This window comes from Eucalyptus grandis, chromosome 6 (genome assembly GCF_016545825.1).
Source record: "Eucalyptus grandis isolate ANBG69807.140 chromosome 6, ASM1654582v1, whole genome shotgun sequence".
NCBI lineage: Eukaryota > Viridiplantae > Streptophyta > Magnoliopsida > Myrtales > Myrtaceae > Eucalyptus > Eucalyptus grandis.
Genome location: NC_052617.1, coordinates 49134476 through 49155598, shown reverse-complemented (window position 1 = coordinate 49155598; position 21123 = coordinate 49134476). Strand labels below are relative to the sequence as shown.

General features: G+C 39.4%; 2 protein-coding genes across 2 annotated transcripts; both read right to left on the bottom strand.

Moving 5' to 3' along the window:
• Positions 1 to 43: 43 nt before the first annotated feature.
• LOC104414142 lies at positions 44 to 8081 on the bottom strand. The gene is made up of 12 exons (XM_010025169.3): positions 7617 to 8081; positions 7186 to 7237; positions 6070 to 6507; positions 4819 to 5168; positions 4547 to 4744; positions 4271 to 4468; positions 4032 to 4106; positions 3874 to 3940; positions 2681 to 3731; positions 2438 to 2494; positions 714 to 785; positions 44 to 559 (listed from the first exon to the last, which is right to left on the bottom strand). Exons 1-12 carry the CDS (start codon positions 7971 to 7973, stop codon positions 511 to 513), a joined length of 2964 nt encoding a protein of 987 aa, XP_010023471.2. The 5' UTR covers positions 7974 to 8081; the 3' UTR covers positions 44 to 510.
• Positions 8082 to 9248: 1167 nt separating this feature from the next.
• Positions 9249 to 17082, bottom strand: LOC104417013 (ABC transporter B family member 26, chloroplastic; the record flags this gene model as incomplete). Its single annotated transcript, XM_010028340.3, has 18 exons — positions 9249 to 9785; positions 10187 to 10247; positions 10319 to 10383; positions 10505 to 10786; positions 10897 to 10971; positions 11310 to 11384; positions 11473 to 11529; positions 11917 to 11990; positions 12526 to 12736; positions 13100 to 13202; positions 13344 to 13414; positions 13555 to 13609; positions 13798 to 13901; positions 13981 to 14103; positions 14208 to 14252; positions 15128 to 15170; positions 15514 to 15641; positions 16669 to 17082. Coding segments are annotated over 18 exons (2067 nt in total), but the record flags the coding sequence as incomplete, so codon positions are not given.
• Positions 17083 to 21123: the final 4041 nt, after the last annotated feature.

The window sequence follows — 21123 nt, the reverse complement described above, 5'->3', positions numbered from 1 at the left end:
TCTAAACGCAACTAGCACATTATGAGAAACTACATAAGTCGTCTTCAAGAAATTAAATTTTTCATGGGACAACCGGTACCGCCAGACACCAGCTTCCACTAGATCTCTGGTATCATTTCCATTCTATCATCATTAAAAGCGCAATACAAACACCATCAACTTTGATGAAGGAGCGAGCAAATCAAAAGATCATAGCAGACAAGCAACAATAGTCAAAACATCTACGCGAATGAGGATTCTAATTTCTCTCATCTTGACTGTAGATTACAGATGGGAAGATAACTATAGATTTGCTAGGAGATGACAGATGAGATGGATCATCTCGCAGGCAATTAGGCACTCCTTTGATTACTGTAAAATCCATGCCTTTCCTTTTTCCCCCGCCCATGATGTATTAAGACCCCCTCTGAATAGAACATGATGATGCTCAGGCATAGTAAGAGGGTAACGGAATCATCAGCAACCACCATGACTAGAGCACTCGTTTCAAACTTAAAATCAATCTTCTCGTCATCTTGGCCTTCTGATAGGTGATTTAGACCTTGACCTTCTCCTTCCCCTGCAACGAAAGAGAAAAAAAACACCAACTTTTATTGAAGATCCATATATACATATAGAAACCAATGTCTTCACCTGCAATTCTATTGTTGTTATGAGTGTCATGTCTTGAAAACATCAACAGAGTCAATTGTCAGAGGCTTAGGGAAACGTACCTATTATTCCCAAGAGAAGAGTAGGGAGAATGCCTGTGCTGAGAATGCTTGCTATGTGGGGACCTCGATGGTCTAAAAATGAGACATCCATCACACTAATTTGGTGAGTTTAAACGTGCAAATCCAAGAGAAAGATGCTTAGCCTTTTAAAACATCAATTATCCTCCACTTTCTAACAATTACTAGAATGAGACACACTAAAAACTGAAGCACCATTGTTTACAAGCCAAATGAGGAAAAAAAAGTGCCAAATGATTCGCAGTGATGATCATTAAGACACTATATCATGAAACTACATCAAGGATATGCCAATCTATAAACTGCATGGTATGAGTTCCCACACTACGATCTGTGTGCAACCACAGCTGCCAACAGCCGCTAAGCTGACCAGGAAGAGGCAGTGGGGGTGGGATGGGGAATCTATCAAAATTAGGGCATCCATTCACATAATATCTCTCAACAAAAATATTACCAACTCAAACAAGAAAGATGTTCACTGTTTAACAATCAAGGGGAAAAAGAAAACAGGTTACTTCCAGGCAAAATACAAACATTCTGTTGCTTCTATAGCTTATATTTGTTTTCGAAGCAACAAAATATTTGTGGTGGAGATGGAAGGGAAATGTGTTGCCGCATGGTTTGAAAAATATATGGAACAGAGAAGCAACAAGCAAAGCACCATTAGAAAGCAAATCATTTCTGCTGACCATCTGTCCAAGAAAACAAAGCAAAGGAAGAATTTCTTCAGATCCTTTAATAGAAAGTGTAATACCAGCTTAGCCAACCTCCACAAACTTCACAAAAACTAGTTTAAAGAGCCAAAAGCGCAAGTCACTTGCAGCTGGCTGTAAGATCAGCCCAAAGCAAGAACAGCAAAACTCCATAACAAAATGACGTTACAAATGAGCATGTATTTTACAAGTTCATTTGCTTTCCTCTACTAATTTATTTTTTGGCTCAACATCTTATGTCTTAACTGTAGGTTATCGCATTACCAAAGATTAGAGTATCAAGAAATTACAAACATTGGATCCCTAGACTTAAGAGTACGTAATTCATCCTTCACTGCCAAGCCATCTTTCTCTAAATCCAGTTTTAATAGAACCTTGCCCCACTTGAGGAGATGCAGAAAATCAATACACAAAAAACACATAATTGAGTAGAACTGAAGATAAATCATCTGCAACTTAAACAGTACTGCCTGTTCCAGGAATATTCTTCTCATCCTAAGTCCAGGACAAAAGATCAAAATCAGATGAACCACAGGCCACAAGCAACGCAAATTATGAGATGACACTGCTATCTCAATCATTAAGAGGAAAATGATTAATTTAAATACTACTTGGAAGATATTACAGACTCTCCCAGTGAACCCACTCTAAATGCTCGTATACAGACGAAAACCACAATTTTTTCATCATCCTTAGGCTCAGCAACAACTATATCAAGAAAAAAGGAACAGTACATTCCAAAAGGATTTAGATGACTTCCAAAGTGAAAAATAAGTAACCATCATCATTATTTGTCCGACATTCTTTCATGCGGTTGACACAATATTATGGACCCCTCTTAGCTATGATCATATATCCACTTATCAGTCTTGTCAGTCATCTGCCTAATCCAGGGCACATGCTTAAACGCTCAACTTCTCACAATCAGTAAAGATGCTAGATGACCATCAATATGTTAAAACCCAAAGCAACATCATTCGGTTGAACAATTACCTTCTTCTTGACCTAACAGGAGAAGGTGAGAGGTTTCGTTTCCGGGAGCGTGACTTCCTGCCAGACATCAAAAAAGAAGGCAGTTAAATCCCAACAATGTCTCTCCTTAATATTTGTAGTACCAGTAAGCGAAATTTTAGCTCAAATTTGAGGACCATCAAGGAACAGGCAGAAAATTCTCCATCAGTGAACAAATAAAGGCAGATAAACTATGACAGAAAGTAGACATCAATCATGACAAACCTTCTAGAATCGTCAGAGACTTCATCACTTGAACTTTTTGCATGTGAATTTTCCTTACTGTTTCTACCTCTACTACCAGCTGAAGAGGAACGTCTTCTCTTATGCCTTCTTGAATCATTTGAATGCTCATTCCCCAACCTGTCATCCTCCTTATGCTTTGACCTTTCATTTCGTTTATCACCTTCTTTAGCACTAGATCTATGGGATCGCTCTGCCTCCTTTCTATCGTCCCTGCCATCAACATCATTCGTTCTGCTCCTTGAATGGGATTCCTTCACTCTATCCTCAGATTTATGTTGCTCCTGCATCTCTTTGGAATCCAACCTTTCTGTCCTTTCCTTCCTTAGATCCCTTTCATCCTTTCTCTGATTCTCATCCATCTTCATATCCACTTTAACTTTACCATCTGAACCACCTCCACTTGATCTGAATCTGGACTCTTTATCTTGAGAATTATCTGGCTTAAGTTTTGACATAACATTCTCACTACGATGTTTTGACTTCATTGAGACATCATCTTTTTTGGCAACCATTGACCCAGAAGTATTGACGTCTTCATACACCCTGTTACGATTAAAACCCATCCGGTCAACTGCGCTGCCAGAAGCTAACTGTGCCATCGCATCTACCTCACTGACACTTGAGCCAATACCATCAGGACTATCTTTCCTTTTGAAAGCATTGACTTTGGTGGAGAGTGAGTCACTCTCCATTTCAGCCTGAACCCTACCACTGTCTTCAATTGTAATTGGTAGCCTGCCATTCTCAAGGGCCTTATTTAAACCATTTTGATCCCTTTCATCACCTGAGATCATCGGTGCAACACCTTTGGCATGAGTCGGTGCACTGGAGTTTTGCGCTTTTTTGTCCCCAACTTCGTCGTCATCATCAGAGGCATAGCTTACCAGACCCAAGATATTCCCTGGGGAGCTGGAACTAGACTTTTCACTGACATCTTCAGTCTCTGATTCCTTAGTGTCAAGTGAAGCTGAAAGCTTTGCAGGTGTTTTTGGAATAGGGCTGGAACGGGAAGATGGTGAGACCCTATGGTCTGAAATAGTTACAATGTAATCAGCAGAAAATTAAAAACACCCATAACGAAGAAGTCATAAGGTGGATAGATGCCACATTAATTATGCAAGAAGCAGCAAACGATTGACAAATGGAGAGCTGCAAGGTCACGATAATATTACCATCAGTTGCCGGATCATCTTCATTAAGTACATTTGTCGCTATTTCATCGAAAAGCTCATCAGTTACCTGTCCAAAAACAATATCAATTTATACTTCATACAGGTATACTGATGTATATGTTCATGAAACGAAGTATCAAATCCAAACAGTTTGTAACCTTCAAAAGAACTTCAGTTAGAACGCGTTTGATTTCTTGGTTGACGGCCGCTGTTCTGGCAGCTTCTGCATAGTCCTACAACAAAAGGGATAGCTATCTTACCAGGTGGAAAAATGCGCACTCATGCAACTGTACAATATGTGCAAAGTCATATTGAAATATTTGCTCAGAATACACCTCTCCCCACCCCTAGAGATTAACAAAAAACAGAAAGGAAAGAAGGGTGATCTTGGGTAAACCTCATCATCATCATCTTCTTCAGTTGACCTGGACGTGTCAATGCTTTTGTCTTCTCCTTGGTCACCCTTTTGGAATGACTTATCTGCTTCTTCATCCTCTATGGATTGAGATTCAACTTTAGAATGCCCCAGAGATGTGCTTGGAATAGCAGCTTTTGTCTTAATTATCTCCTCTCTAAGCCAATTAGGCACTGGAGCCTGGAAGTATGTCAAGCCAGAAGTCAGCACTGATTAAGTCATGCTTGATGGATCCACGCAAAGATTAACAACTAATACCTTTTTGGGACGCTCAGATATATTAGAAATGCCATAAGCATCGCCAGCGAAGGCTGCAGCAGGAGGTAATGCTGTTCCGGCACCCAGACTGAAAGGGCCACCAGGAGATGGAACTGTAGGCTGAAAGCTTGTTCCAGAAAATCTTGCAAATGGTGTTGCTCCATGTCCAGATAAAGGAGATGGTACGGAAGGATCAAGCTGCAAGAAAAGGTTCTTGGCAAGTGTGCATAGGCAGATATAAGACAAAACGGGAGAGAAAAAGATATCCAAACCTGAGGCCCAGGTGGATTAACTGAAGGAACTGAAGGATAAACCGCATCCGGAACCATGGAGGAGGTCCAATTATTCACAGAAGCTGAAGCTGCAGGATTAAGGTGATGAGCATAACCAGGCTGCTGAAGTGAATCTTGCTCCCGAGTGAATCTGGGAGTAAACTGCAATGGCTGATCAGCAAGATCAGTCACAGGCTCAGCCAGTTGATTGCCATATGGAAAGGGCTGTCCAGATGTAACTGATCCAGCAATAGCAGGCCTTGATGGTTGCAGATGGTGCATATTTTCCTGACCAGTAGAAACATGCCAATGCGATGACTTCTCCCTTTGATCTGCCCTGTCTTCTTGACCTAAGATTCAAATGGATAGTCAAACAGCTGACAAAGGAGAAGACAGGGGACATCTTACATTGAAATTCATGAGGGATAGTAATCAGCGTTTTATGCCAAGCATCATGAATCAAAAACTTTCAGGTACTTTGTAACTTCACAATTCATGTGCAAATCCGTAACCTTGAAATAAACATAGTCCACTATTTCAACCATATTCATATCCGATATACCTACTAATTTGTCTACAAAAACTAGATTCTTTTAGAAGTAGGAATAAAGGAATTAAGGCCTTGTCTGTTTAAAAGTTCACTTTCCCAAAAATATATAACATTAATATAACTTTGTAAAAATCATCAAAAGAAGAAAAAACATTATGTAACTTTAAATGAATTTTATGTCAAAATTGTATACATATAGCAAATAATAAAAAAATAAAAATAAAATTCATTCCAAACACAACACATAAGGAAGTCCCCATCATATAAGAAGTTAACTCCACCAAAAGTAATAACAATACTCAATAGAAAGCTAACACGACTACATGGAAGCAAAATGGACAATATAGCGCCTCTTCCACATATAGTCACATCTTTAAACATGTGGTCCTTACCTTCTCCTAAGGCAGAGGAAAGAAAAGAGTGAAAAAACATTCTGTACACAACCAGTCTCTCTGTATTCTCTGGTAAGCTTTTTTATGTCAGTGGCTTGCAATCTTAAGGGCATATTTAGAAACCAAAAGTCATTACTTCTATGTACGAATTTCCCTTGGAAATTTAAGAAAAAAAAAAGGACAAAGCTTAAGTATTGTCTATGTTACAACATCACACAAGCCAACAGTAGATTTTCTAATAGAAAGTTCCATGGAAACTGCTCATCAGCTCTAGTTTCACATGCAAACTATATGTTAAGTGAATATTACCTGAAACAGAAGAATAACTAGAAGGTACCTCCTGCTGATGAACAGATACGTTGGTCGGCAAAGAATCTTGTTGGCGAAGCACTGAGTTTGCATGTCCAGTTACTCCTCCATCTCTAGCCGGGAATGGTGAACTTCCATCCGGAAGGTAAGCTGATGGCCCAGAACTGACAGGTGTAATCTCCTGTGCATACAATGGTTGCCCTCGTGGGGGTGTGTTTGAAAGAGAATGTTGCTGATGGCCATGTCCAGATAGAGGCTGCTGATGATTTTCCGTATAGTGAGAGTCCAGTGCAGATGGATATGGGATGTGATAATGGCCCTGCTCATCCATCCTGCCTGGTGGTGCATATTGCAACTGAGAATGCTGGTTTTCTGTAGCAGCTTTGGCATCTGCCCAAGCTTTAGCCCTGGCAGCCCAATCTTCAGTATTGCTGTGTGCTGCCAAGGGTAATGAAAACAATTCATAATAAAATTTATATAAGAGCATTAAAAGGAGGAAAAAACAGTACCAAAAATTTAGTATACAAAGAAAATTCATCCAGTTAGTTATATGGTGAATGAACAGTGTTTCAGAATTACAGGGAAGAAATGACAAACTATAAATGATGAGAAGCTATGAGCAAAGCGACAAAGAGCATGTACTGACATTAACTATCAACAGGAATTAGCACAATTATATACTTTCCACAGACCACCCCTACAAGGCCTTTGTAACTACGTAAGTTAAATCAACGCTCAGAATGAGAGAAACAAAAGCAGACTAACATCTATAAGAACTCCCATCTGGTCAACTCTTGTTGCTTCCATAGAGGAAGATGGCTATGTCCCCATAATTTTCTCAGGCCAGAATTGTATGCATGGATTGCAAGAAAATAATTTTTATTATTGACATACATATACTTAAGACAAGTAGTTCAGTCTTAAGAACTTTAAGCTCTAGACAATAAGCAGCAGGTGAAATATAGAAGGATAAACAATCGGCAACAGTAATCCAGTCGCGCCTATACTCAAAGAAATCAACAGTTCACCTAAAATTGAAAGAATCCGCCAGCCCAGATTATCGACAACCAAGAACTGTAAAATACAAGAACAAACAATTTAAAAAAAAAAAAAAACCTGCTGGATGGTTCCAATTTTGCTGGTAAGCCCAGTTCGGATTGCTCCATTCCTGTAAACATGATTAGATTAGAAATCAGAGAATGCACAAAACCATTCTACAAAAAGAAAAACATATCACCACACACAAGATACTTAAACCTATTAAGCAAGGTCTCCCTGCGTAATTAACAGTCACAAAGCAAAACCAGAACTCACTGAAACTAAAACACACAAAGCCCTTCCCCATCTCCCAAAATCAAACACACCTTTCGCACAATTAAACCTAGCCTAGCTTCAGAGTTTCACCAAAACAAAACACAAGGAAGACAGAATCGATCAATTCATCCCCCCAAAGAAGGCAGCAAACCATAAACCCTCTCAATGAATAGTAGGAAACGACAGAAAAACCTTGAAAAATACAAAAGCAGCGATTCCGAGAATGAACTGACCTGCGGAGGATACGAATTAGGGTACGCCGAATGAGGAGGAGGAGGAGGAATGGGAGGAGGCGGGGGGAGGTGAGGCCGAGGAGGGAACTGGCCGTGGAGAGGGGGGTAGGGCCCCGATCCCGGAGGAGGCGGGGGCGGCGGTTGAGCCCACTGCTGCGACTGCGGAGGCGGCGGCGGCGGCGGAGGCGACGGGGACTGGTAGTGGAATTGATTGGAGTACCACGGCCCCTGATGATGATGATGCTGCGGCGGCGGCGGCGGCGGCGGCGGCTGCTGCTGCTGTTGGTACTGGTGGTAGGGATCCGCCGTCGACGGCGGCGGCTGCGGCGGCCTGGGGTAGCGGTGGTACGCGTCCATCGCCGGCGGGAGGCGGTGCCGGCCGCGGCGCGAGGAGGAGTACGGAGAGAAGGGGGAGACGGGAGGTGTTGGTGTTGGTGTTGGTGTTGGCGGTGGTGGTGTCTACGATGCGCTGCTGCGAAATGGAGAAAGGGTTGTTATGTAACGACTGGTTCGATCACGTGATGGAGGAGGTGGAGCGCACGCGGGGCTTGCGTGAGGACCGGCGTAGGGGATCCCAACACCCCCATCGGATCGGGTCGGGTCGGGTCGGTTCGTTTTGTCCAAATATAATAGTCCCAAATTTTATTTATCGCGAAAAATGTCAAAACCCTCTCAAGCGGAAATCTTCCTGCTGAATCAATCATAATCATACGAGTTTCACACAAATCTAACGATTGTGATCTCGCTTAATTTATAAACTTGGATAAATAATGATTTTCTTATAAAGATATATAATTACACAGATCAAATACATGTACCATAATCTTATAAGTCCTCATTGACTTTTAGATTGGAAATATGGTTAAAAACTTTTTTTTTTTTTGGTTCTCCAAAGCTCTATGAGTGAGACTTGCTAGTTTTCTCCACCACATTCAACTCATGGTCATTTGCGATGCTACGCCGCAAGAATCAAAGAGAGATGGCATAGCAAAAGGCAAGAGACCATTCTTGGTAGAAAATTAAGAATTCATGCCTTTTAAGCAGAGTCTAGACTTGAATCAACAGTCATGCTTGAATAATTGTTACTGCTAGCTTTTCCCTACAAGTTTGGCAAATTTGTTGGTTAAAATCTACTCTCACACTATGTGGACCTAAGTAAAGTCCTAAAACTACTTCGTTTGAATTTTGAGAGGTAAAATTTCAAGAGTATTTCCCACCTAGGTAGGGAAGAAAAATATATACCGTGCAACAAGAGGGACCATCAAAGGGAAGACAGACCATCCGACATCTCTTCGAAGATGATTATCATCTGATTGGATAGTATAGAAACCTTCCGCATCTTATGAAAACCTACCAGGATGACTCATGCTTGGCACAGCGTCTTACAACCAACTTTTTCGCCCAGTTCCCCTAATTACAAGACATTGTGCGATACAATGGCTTGATCGACAACCTTTTTGCCGCACCGACTAAAATACCCGGAGAGAGAGAGAGGCAGAGAGACAGGATACTACCGTTCTTTCTTTATCTTTCAAGGTTTACATGTGAAAAGAACTTTTCTAACAAAGTATTCCAACAACACTTGTTAAGTAACTAATTAAACAAATTCTGCAGTTCTCAAATATGCTAAGATTTTCCCCGTTATTTTGTAATCACATTATTCAAAAATGCAGTATCTATTAATTAGGTATACTTAACATGCGTTCTGGGCCACTCATAAACACGACCCGAACGAAAAATACAAAAATATGTGCACATTTTGGTTACAAAAGGAGTTATCGGCACCCGATGCTCGCCGAAACAGTATCCTCGAGTTGTAACTAAATGGCCAAAAACCCAATCGTTACAAACTGCGAGAGAGTGAAAATAAAAAAGAAGCATATAATCTGGCGAATTTGTGGGAAGCTGCCGCCTTCAGCAACTCACCCAAGCATGACCTTTATGCACCTCCTGTCGAATGATCGTCGTATAGGAGTCAGCAGTCACGAAAGAAAAATAATGATCGATCTTCTATGCTTGCATCCAATGAAGTTACGAGCACACTCCATCGAAAGAATGAGAAACCACCCGTGTTTCGCCTTTGCAAAATCACGCTACGGCATCCGCCTGCCTTCTGGTGAGTCGTGCATACAGCCCATCTCTGAGGAGGAGCTCACTGTGCTTGCCCATCTAAGAGAGAGAGAGAGAGAGAGAGAGAGAGAGAGAGGGGTTAATTGATGACTCAGGAAGATGCAGTCTTCATGCTAACTTCTAAATGATGTAGTAGAAAAGTGCAGCAGCAGCGTAGGTCAGCACACTCGGAAGTCAAAGACGTCAAAACTCGAAGTCCCGGATAAAGCACTGCAAAGTCCCTCCATCCAAACTCAGAGGCTATAATATGCTTATGAGCAGTTAGGCAGTAATTAGCCAGGTACTATGTTCCTAAAGCTTGTTCGAGCATCGTGTAGAAAGAAGCAACAGAGATTGACAAAACAACTCAGATATTCGAAATAAACCTGCTCAAGGCATATCCACTGTTCTATCGGCAAAATAAGATGACAGTTTACAATAAAAGTGGCGAGAATACGAACCTCAACGATTTGGCCACTGTCCATTACCACTATCCTATCCGCAGCTTGTATTGTGGAAAGCCTGGAGAAATGTAAGAATAAAACATCGGCACAGAAAGCGAAATGCTCAAAAAGGGCTGATAATTATCTCACCTATGGGCAATGACTAGGATAGTTCTCTTTGTGGTCGAGTTACTTCTCTCAGCACGAAGAACACCCTGGATAAAAAATTAATAGGAAAAAAAAAATTATATGAGCTGATGCCATTGAACCTGCAAAACCCAATCTCTTCCCTTTTCTTCCCTAGGTTTTCTGTTGTTGCTAAATGCACCAACCAACCTTGATATTGTGCTCACTCTCTGCATCAAGTGCGCTCGTCGCTTCATCAAGAATCAAAATGGTTGGATCTCTGAGAATTGCTCGAGCAATGGCAATTCGTTGCTTTTGACCTCCACTGAGTAGATCATCATCAACAAGAGTTTGGTAGCCATCGGGCAGTGATAAAATGAATTCATGAGCATATGCCTGCTTGGCTGCCCATTCCACATCCTCCTGTTTAACATCGTGTGTACATCCATATCTTATGTTTGAAGTAATATCCATGCGAAAAAGGCGTGGTTCCTGCCAAAGCTATCGTGTCAACAATCAAAACAAGAAAGACGAAATTCTAATACTAATGAGAGGCTAATTAGGCGCCAAGCCCTTAATAAAAAGGGCTAATTGGGTGTAACCTGTCCCACGTATCCAACTTGTTCCCTGAACCACTTCACATCCAACTGTTGAACGGGGAATCCATCTACCGAGATCTGAAATAGAAACAAACCAAAGTAGGATCATATGACTGAGCAGAAAGGCCTTGAAATAAAATCAACAGATGTAGCCTAGTTTTAAATGTCCAGACAATGGAGATGACCAATGGCAGAACAATGGCACAATAAAGTTCAATCATTCAATACGAGAATTTAACATCATATGGGAAAGAAAATCTAAATCAGCTACTGTATACTCGCATGATAACCACCAAGTGCTTTCTAAGTGAATGTTTAGCCTACAGAGAACCTGTCATTGATTTTCAGATTGAGATCGCATATTTCTTAAGCTTCAGACAATTAATATATGGTCACGGATGTTAAAGATACATCACCTGACCATTAGTTGGCTCGTAAAGGCGGAGCAACAGATTCACCAGTGTACTTTTACCGCTCCCGCTAAGACCAACCTACACAATACAAAAAGATGAGAAAAAAGGGTTCCTAAAGTACAGCCTAGAAAATAAAAGAAATCGATTATAGGTAATGTGTCCATACGATTGCAACAACTTCACCAGGTTGCACAGAAAGGTTTACGTGTCTGAGAACTGGCACCTGTTCAAAGTACTCTGAGTGTTTATATATGCATATATAGAGGGAAAAAAAATAGGAAGAGTTGTTACTGTGACCATTGACCAATACTAAGTAATACATGCGAATGCAGATCAGACAGACCCAGAGAAAGCAAAAAGAATGTAATGTTATAGCCTCATCTATAACCATGGAATTTACAGTGCTTGTTGGCTCTAGCAGAGGAACATGAGGAAAAAGCAACTGAAACAGAGAGAAATAATCCAGTGACAGTGGATACATGGTAAAGAAAACAGCGCCAGCAGCTAGGGAGCAAATGATGATAGAATGTCTACCAGAATCACATTCAGAAAAAGCGTGTACTCATAAGCAAAAATATGAAGTTGGGTCAACAAAGAAAAAGAAACTTACCGAAGGCCTAGAGGAATAATAAAAAGAGACATTATGAAACTCAACACATCCAAGAAGCCTTTGCAACTTTGAACCTGAGACATGAGAGGGAAACATTAGAAAAGGTGATCCATCACCAACAATTAAAGATTTATCACAGGCTGTGGAAAAATGCGCACAGATTATTTGAGTCCCAAAAAAAAAAAGAAAAAAACATAACCATGTAAGCTAACTTCAACTTATTCATATTGTCCATTTGAGAGAACAAGGGAAGAATTTTAAGTAAAAAACGTGTTAAGGTTTCTGATCTCCGCCTTCTTTATATGATATTCAATACTGCAATTACAGAAATGCCACTGAACAAGTATACTGCATATTATGATATAATGTTATTCTATCGATTAGCAAAACACATATTATTGATTGCATTTGTAAGGTTGAAAATTCTCCAACAATTCTATGTAAATACTGCTCCAAGCCTCTATTATAACTTAGAAAAGCTGCAAAATAAGAGGGGGAGATAAACGCTGTTTTCTCTTTAAGCCCACCTCCAGAGAGGACTCAGGAAGAAGAGACAAATAGCACTCACTTATTCAGGTTAGTCTACATTAAGCAAACTAAGCCACTTGCCTTTTGATATGACTTGGTCACTCACTGGAAGATCCATCAGTTGGAAGACTTTTTCGCTAGCCCCTACAGATTGCATTAGTGATGATAAATTGTCCCCAATCCACCATGTCGAGTAAATTAGCCACTCACTGTACAACAAAAACTTCGTGAGCTGCTCTGCAGTTGTCTGACCAGCCAGAATGGACATTCCTCCTATCAACACAGCAATAACCTACAAAATACAATCCGCATGTCAACATACAGGACGTCATCAACTTTATCTTTCATTTTAAGAAGAATATTCAATTAAATCACAAGTGAAGACTTGCTCCTTGTACTTAATACCATACGAGCCAAAGCACCAGCTCACAGCAACCTACATAGATATATACAATAGATGGGATGCCCTGAGAAATAATGCTAGAAGCACCTTGTAGTTTGATTAAGAAAATGAAATAAAAACAGCTTTTTCTCATTTCTGAATAAGGATTAGCATTTGATCTCTCCTCAGCCTATATTCTCAGGCAAAGAAGAAATAATTACTTTAGTTCTCATAAATCACTCATCAGTGAACATCGGAGAAGGCATAGCAGACCTGTGTACTGTGATAAAGGGTATTGAAACTCCAATTCCAAAATCCATATGCAGCACTCTGCCTCAAGCTTATGCCAGCCAGTTTTTCAAGCCATTTTGTGTACCTTTGGAAGATAAAGAAATATAGTTGTGTCGGCTAAGCCACCATCTAAGTGGTTTCATTTGTTGCAAAAGTGCAACTCGCACATCAAATATCAAAGTGCATGCAAAGATGCATCCTTCGAACTTGAAATATTAATAATCACCTGTTGAGTTCTCGCTTTTCTGTTCCATAAACACGTACTGTTCTCATAAGAGAGAATGTCTCTTGGGCCACCTATCAACAAAATTGCCATTTACAAATAAAAAACAAAAGAAAGAAAGGAAAAAAATATGAGGAAGCAAGGGAAGGTGCTTCTGACTGATAACTCATTTTCATAAAAAAGAAAATTCAGAAAAAATTAAGTCAGTTCCTACTTCATTAGCAGAAGCAGTGTACTCCTGGATTAGCTTTGCAGACTTCTTCTGATACCTGGGTGAAACGTTATAGTCACGTGAGAAATGCCATATGATTTGGCAGAACAGAAGCGTAAGAACATTGTCAGTACATAAAATGTGAAGTACTGTATGTTCGAAAACATATATGTAGAAATATCTTCTGCGATACCGTACTGTTAACAGTACTCCAGAGAATCAGCAAAAAAGTGGAAAGAATCTTACTGGCCATAAATAAGCATAATTGCTGACAAAGTAGAGCATATAGCCAGTGTGCATAGACCAAGTGGCCATGACAGGATTAGCAAGTAAATCAATGAACCTGCACCCTGCAGGGGTTAAGGCATAAGTACAAAGTTGTTGATAAATTATAAGCAAAACATGCGGCCCCCTAAGTGCGAAATCAACCTGAAGGGCATTGCGCAATATCAAGTTAAGATCATTGCCAATTACACGTGACACTTGCTGACAATCTGCACCAAGCCTGCTAGTCAAATCACCCACTGTTTCCCCATCAAAGAAGTTGATATCCTACAGCATTGGTATTACGAAAAGGATATTATATGAAGTATCTTAACAAACATGGAGATCAGATAATCCAGCTTGCAAAAAGAGCGTCAATGTATTTCCTCTACCTGTGAAAGGAGAGACTGGTACAGAGTTTCTCTCATTCGCTTGACCTACAAAAGAGTAAACTAAGTTAGTTTCTATATTCCTCTCATTAGACAAATCTTCCATATGACAGCTACTTGCCATAGATAAGCCCTGGATAATGTAGTTATCCTGAGGGATTCTTATTAAAAAAAAAAAAATTACAACTCTTGCTTCTACCTTTATGATATATTATCCTAATTATGAATTTCTAACCATATATCAAGAAATCCTCTTCCTTTCGTCTTAAAAAAGCTATAAAAAAAGTAGCAAAGAATTCTTTTAGGCCATGTAATATGCACATTTAAAGGTAATGTGCTTTTCCTCAACTATTAGAGAACAACAACCAACTCCAAGCATAGGCTCACTAATTGAGTTGTTTACATGATCATGTTATGTCTGTGCCACAAATCTTTTCAGTACCATATCTGCAGTTAATACACTAAATTCAGCTAAAAGATAGAAAGGAAGTGAAAATTAAGGATTAAAAATTCTAGAAATCCATCCTTTTAGCTATTTCAAAGACCAATTATCGAAGCCAGTGGTCTGGATGCAACACAATTAAAAAAAAATTTCCATCTCTAGTAACCGAGTCAATGCATGTATGTGTATCGGTTTGGTGCTTCACAGCTCCAAAGAGATTGTGAAGAAAATGAAATAACTCGATTAACAATAAACAAGGCTAGGTTAAAACATTTCATGCATTGTAAGCATCTGCTACATCCAGTGGAGAGCTGCATTAATCTAGCTTTATCAATTATCTTTCAATGAAAACCTGACAATGTCCAACGGTATAGCAACAAGGAACTATCGATGAGTAAATGTTTCATACAAACTGCCTTGAAAGCAACTCAATTTTGGCAGCTTGTTATTTTTATGACAACATAATAAAATGGAAACTCACAAGGATCATATTTGCAATGCTGAAACAGCAACCACGTACACCACTGCTCATCAAATGAACAGAGCATGAGGTCAAAGATCTCCCTCAAAATCTGGGGATTTGAGATACTTCAAATCAAAAGGTACATCAGAAAATTAAGCAATGTGTTCATTGGTAACATCAATGCAGAACATAAAACTGCACTAAGAAATGCCCTCAGCTAAAACGGTCTATCAACAATACAATGTGCCATCATATATTGTCAATCAGAGAAATCACATATGGTGTAGTATTACGGAAATTAAAACTTGGACATTAGGAAAAGACTATCAAAGGAGTGGAAGAAACAACATTCTACAGTTAGCAACTTAAAGGAGAAGGGAGTTTTGACCATACAAGATTTCAACCTGCATATTCCTGCACTGATGCACAGAACAACCAGGAGACACACATTCTGATGAAACACTGCGGTGTTCCCACTCTGTGCCGAGAATATTGATGCCGTCAAGTAATGTGGTATAGAGATCTCTGAAAGCTGGAAAGAGGAAAAGCAATATCATTAAAATGGACCGAAAAAAAAAAATAAAACCAAGAATTAGTTTGTTTTAGTTTCTGTGGTATCTAAGACAAACAGAAGGATATAGTGCACCAACACCAGATTACTAGTAAATTCAGTGACAGTAGCCACCACTTAAATACCAAAGACTGAAGTGCGCTTAGTGTTCTAAGATTCCTGGCAGTGAAGGGACTGGAACTATTGCCCAACCCCTGAAGAGAAAAAGCAAGAAAGGACTGTTGGCCATTGTCTTGTCTGTTTCCATAACACATGTTTTATTTATTTTGGTCACTTTGTGACCAGCTCTTAGATAGGCCAAGTTTTTTTTTTTTTTTTTCCTCAGCAATAGTAGGACGTTATGATAGCTGAAGTAAGTCCCCAAAATCTGTAATAAGTTAGAATTATCTACATTAAGTGCAATACTAAGCTAGTAATAGGTTTTAGGTGCATCTCAAGTAAAGGAAACTTTACATGAGACGCCTCAGTTGTCCTATCTGACCTAAAACAGCAATTTGCAGTCAATTAGAAGTTCTTGCACATTATACCATCCAAAATTGTACCGAGCTCCAAAGTGAATAAAAGCTATCTGATTTCGCTCACTCTTGCTCCGTACTATAATCTTCTCACCTTGATAATGAAAAATTGATGCACTTCCATAAACTAAAGACGGTCTCATCCAAGAATGGCCATCATACATGACTATTGCCGGATTCAAACACTATTCAATTGCTTCCCCAATGCTAATAGCATCCCGAGCATAATGTACTAGATAACCGCATAGCAGTCATGTATCTGAACTTATGAGCTTGACATCGATGTCATCCCTTTCATGCCGCTATAGAAGTGCAGCGACAGAATTACGTGAAAACAAAATGCAACCAACCACACTCGACGACAAACGAACGAACGAATTGCGCAAGAGTTCCAGCACAACCTAGCAATAGAGAATTCAAAGGACTAAAGCGGGAATCCTAAGGAAAGAGTGCCCCAAAAAACAATCACGGACCGCGGCGACAATGAGCGTGGAGAAGGCGGCGAAAATGATCCACCGGTCCCTGGCGACCAACTCCCACATCCTGGTCAGGGCGCGCCACACCGTGACCGGCTCCGCCATCATCTTGACCTCCACGCCCTCCGACAGGTCCCACCACCTCCCGCCGGGCAACACCGACCGGGCGGACTCCACCCACCTCCGGAGCTTCTCGAACGCCCCGGCATCGCCCCCTCCGCGTCCGCTCGGCCCGAGCAACGGCTCCGGGTGCTCCTGCACGACGGCGCCGTTGATCGACGAGGACCTCGGCCGCGAGGGGCCGGGCCGCCGCCGCCGCCGCGGGGCGCAGGAGGCGGCGACGCGGAGGCTCGCGGGAGGGCCAGGGAGGCGAGCGGCGGCGGCGGTGCCGGAGGCGGGGAGGCGGGGGCGGGGAGGGAGGCGGAGAGGAGGAGGCACGGCGGCGGTGGCGTGTGGTGGGGGAGGAGGCCGGGCCCGGCCATGGCGGAGGGAAATGGCGGTGGAGGAGAGAGAGAGAGAGAGGCGGCTTTGGTTTTCAGAGGAGAGAGAGCCTCGCAGCCATTCGGTTGCTGCGTGGGAAGAAAACGGAATGATTTCTTGAGCAGCGACGGCGGTCGGATTTACCTGGCGGTCCCCAAAAATAAAATTAATTTCAAAATTAATTTTCGCAAAAAAAAATTATATGTCGATTGAAATAATTTATAAAAGAAAATATGTTTTTATCGTAGATAGTTTCTAAATATTCTCGTAAATGATGAGATTATTTTTTTTGTTAATTTATTTTATAATCGATACAAGAAAAAATTTATAAAAAGAGAAAGAGAGGAGGAGGATGAGGAGGGATAGAAAAGAGAGGGTGCAGTTGGGTCGCCATATAATTTCGACGACCGATATGAACATAATGAGGATCATCGGACCATGGATTAAGCACAACAAGGGCAAGTGACTCGTGCCAATGGTTGATGTTGATGTATACCTCCACATGCATATAATAATCTCAACAATCAATGTGAACAAAGAAAATAGTTAAAGGGCTCGGTCCACCAAAAAGAAATAATTGCCTACCCGATTGAACATTCAGCAAAGGTTCAAAGGTCATTAACTCCTTAATTACTATGATTATATGATCCATCTCTTATATGGTAGTTAAAACAGGTACGTTTTTATTTAGTTTGTCGAAAATAGTACAATAAAAAATGAAGTTTTTTTAATGGCCAGAATAAAAATGAAATTTTGTTTTGGTCGAATAATAAAAATATTTTTGTTGGATCAAATACAAAAATTAAGTTGAGTAGCCAAAGCTGCCTTATATTGGCGTTAAGCTGAGCCGCGGAGTTGCGTCATTGAATGGCCATTGAGCTGAGCTGAGCTGAGGCAAGCTATGCTGCTGTCAGAGCCAGCTCGGCTCAGCCGTGATCCATGGTTCGTTGTTCGTTCGAGTAAAATTAAGGGACACTCGGTAAATAGCTGAACTTTTGTCAATTTTATGATACAGCAACTGAGCTTTTTTTTTTTTTTTTTTTTTTTTTTTTTCTAATTAAATACCTCAACTTTTTAAATTTGGCTCAACTTGAGTTTCCCATGATATAAATTGTCAAGGACTCATGGTGTGTGATTTAATTGATGCGGCTCATTTACTAAGCAAAAATAATGTCCATCTCCCTTTAGGTGTCGAGTGTTAATGCGAAAGAAATACTAATTTAGATGATGTTAGTCATCTAGCACATTTATGTGGACATAACATTATTTTAAGTGGTCACATCGGACGAAATAATATGACATCATTTTATCTAGACATCTTCCTTTAGGTATCAGGTCATGACGCGAGAGAAAATGGTAGTTTGGATGATCTTGATAGTTTAGCACATCTATATGGATTTGATATTATTTTAAGTTGCCACATCGGACGAAATAACGCGATATAATTTCATCTGAGTTGTTAAAGACTATTTAGCTGCGCTATTGTCCACTCTAGCATTTTGCATTTATTGTCCACTCTAGCATTTTGCATTTGCTTTTTGCGATTTCAATCATAGACCCGCATTTAAAAAATTGAGGTGCTTGATACAAAAAATAATATATATATACTTGATTGCTAAACGTATAAAAGTTCTGGGTACTTGCGGCGTGATTATCCCTAAAACGAAAATCGATTTTATATTATTCATTGGGTAATTGCCATGTTCCCCTTAGGCAAATGATTGAAGTTAATGTTTGAACAACGTAGGAATATGGACATTACCAGAAGAATTGATCACTTTAGCCTTGGACAAATTGATTTTGGATTTGGAAACTATTTCATCACTTTTTTTTTAAGTTTGGTTAATCGAAAGGTTAATATTATGAAAATCTCAAACTGATACATTTATGATAAATTTACTCTAAACTAATTTTTTAACTGCGAAAAAATCCAAACTAGTACATTTGTAATAATTTTCCCTCCATTAATTTCTGTTAAAATCACAAATTGATATATTTATGGCAAACAAAGAGTAAAACCTCAAACCGGTACGCCCACCAGTTACCTCATGTCATCTAACTTAGTATTTAGTAGTGAAATTTAATGGAAAATTTGTCATATGTGTATCAATTTGAGAAAGTGGTTACAAAATTAGATTGAGGTAAATTATTACGGGTGTAATGATTTGGAATTTTTCATGATATTGAGCCCTTAATTGAATCGATTCCTAATTACATTTTCTATTGCTAATTCTATGTTGAAACCTTGTTAAATCGATGTAGAGAACGACATATGCTGGCGGACCCCATTTTTATGAATAATTGATTGATATGCAATGGGCTCAATAATTAATTTGGTCTGGTTTATCGAATTTGACGCCGTATGCGTCACGGGCAATCTTTCTTTTTTGTCTATTTCACTTCAACTATTCTCTCTCTTGTCTTTTGCTATATTTCTTCGTAGAGTTTCAAAGTCGAATTTCACATCTGAAAATAAAGTGGAAGAGTGGTGACCTCGTTTTCTCCTAAAAAAGTATTTGTATTTCAAGTCCTTTTCTTTCTCTTTCCGAACTTATTTACGTCTTTACATTAATGGGATTAAAAAAGCAAAAATTGAATGGATAAAAATTACGATCGAGTTATAATTAATTAATATATCTTTTGATATCCCAATGTTGATTTTATTTGTAGTACTTAAATCGAGAAGGTGAAGTTGGTGCAATTTTAATGCAATAATGTGCTCATAATTTGGGTAAATACTATCAAAAACTCCAAATTGATATAAATGTGTCACATTACTTGTGTCATATTTACCCCTATATTATGATAAATTTGAAATTTTTAGGATAAACATGGCACAAATAGGCCACTTTAAGATTTTTTATGATGCAAAAATTAGTTTTTGGTAAATATGATAGAAGTCCATCAATTTGGAGTAAATATACTAATTCGAGATTTTTGGTAATATTAACATTTTTTTTGTTTAATAATGGTGGTGATAAATTTTTTATGAGTCGGATTTATTTCTTCATTGTACCATTATTGCCATCTCAAAATTTACGCCTACTTTTATCAATCCCTTAATCTTGTCCTAGGATTGACCAAGAGTTAACTGCAAATCAAAAGTTAACCGGCGAGATACAGGCCCAAAACACATTATTAGAAGTCAGGTCTGTTTAGTTAGATAAGAATTCAGACACAAAGGTTGGTATAGAAATTCATGCTAGGATGTGGTAACGTTTGTTTAGAATAATAGAATTTTGATACTTCATTATGCTGTCCATTTAAATAAAAAGTGCATGTTTCTAAGCTGTCATAATTTCGAAACGAAAAAGTCAAAAGGCTAGGATATATTGTTGTGTTGCACATAAATAAATGTTCTTGAGCCGTCGTAATGTCAAAACAAGATTTCGAGCTATATGGTACATTTTTTTCCACAGCTATATGGTACAATACTATGCTATAAATTATGCATGTTAGCAGGCCGTTATAACCATCGTTTAAATCTACAACTAGCCCATTGAGCAATGCGGTTACAAGTCAAACATTAATTGCCATCGCGATCATAAATAATAAATCGAGACCTCGTGCATGGAATTATTTATTTCATGATCCGGCTTTGAAAAAAATGATTTTAAAACAAAAAAAGTAATGATTCCAAAGCCGCAAAATCAAAACAAAGGAATCTTCGTAGTTTGCAAGTCCCATCATCGTGTTTTGAATCAATGTTTATCATGTCATATTATATGTAGTTATTGCCGTATCATATTATATCATTATTATGTTTTGTCTCAGATTTGTCATATTATGTTGCATGTAATTATTATCACTTTATGTCATTTTTCGGTTACATTTTGCATCAAATTTGCCATGTAAGTTGAACGCATTGATTGCCAAGCGAGGCCATTTTATTATTATGTTCAGCGTATGATTTGGGAATTTCATCGTTATATTATGCATTGGAATTTTCATGCTATGCTACTTGTTACCATT

What these genes read in the sequence shown, in the direction of transcription:
- LOC104414142 (XM_010025169.3), bottom strand. Translation starts at nt 7,973, where the DNA reads ATGGACGCGTACCACCGCTACCCCAGGCCGCCGCAGCCGCCGCCGTCG. An exon ending in CTAATTCGTATCCTCCGCAG is followed by an intron (nt 7,238 to 7,616) that starts GTCAGTTCATTC and finishes TCATGTTTACAG; the next exon opens with GAATGGAGCAATCCGAACTG. An exon ending in TATCTGAGCGTCCCAAAAAG is followed by an intron (nt 4,469 to 4,546) that starts GTATTAGTTGTT and finishes ACATACTTCCAG; the next exon opens with GCTCCAGTGCCTAATTGGCT.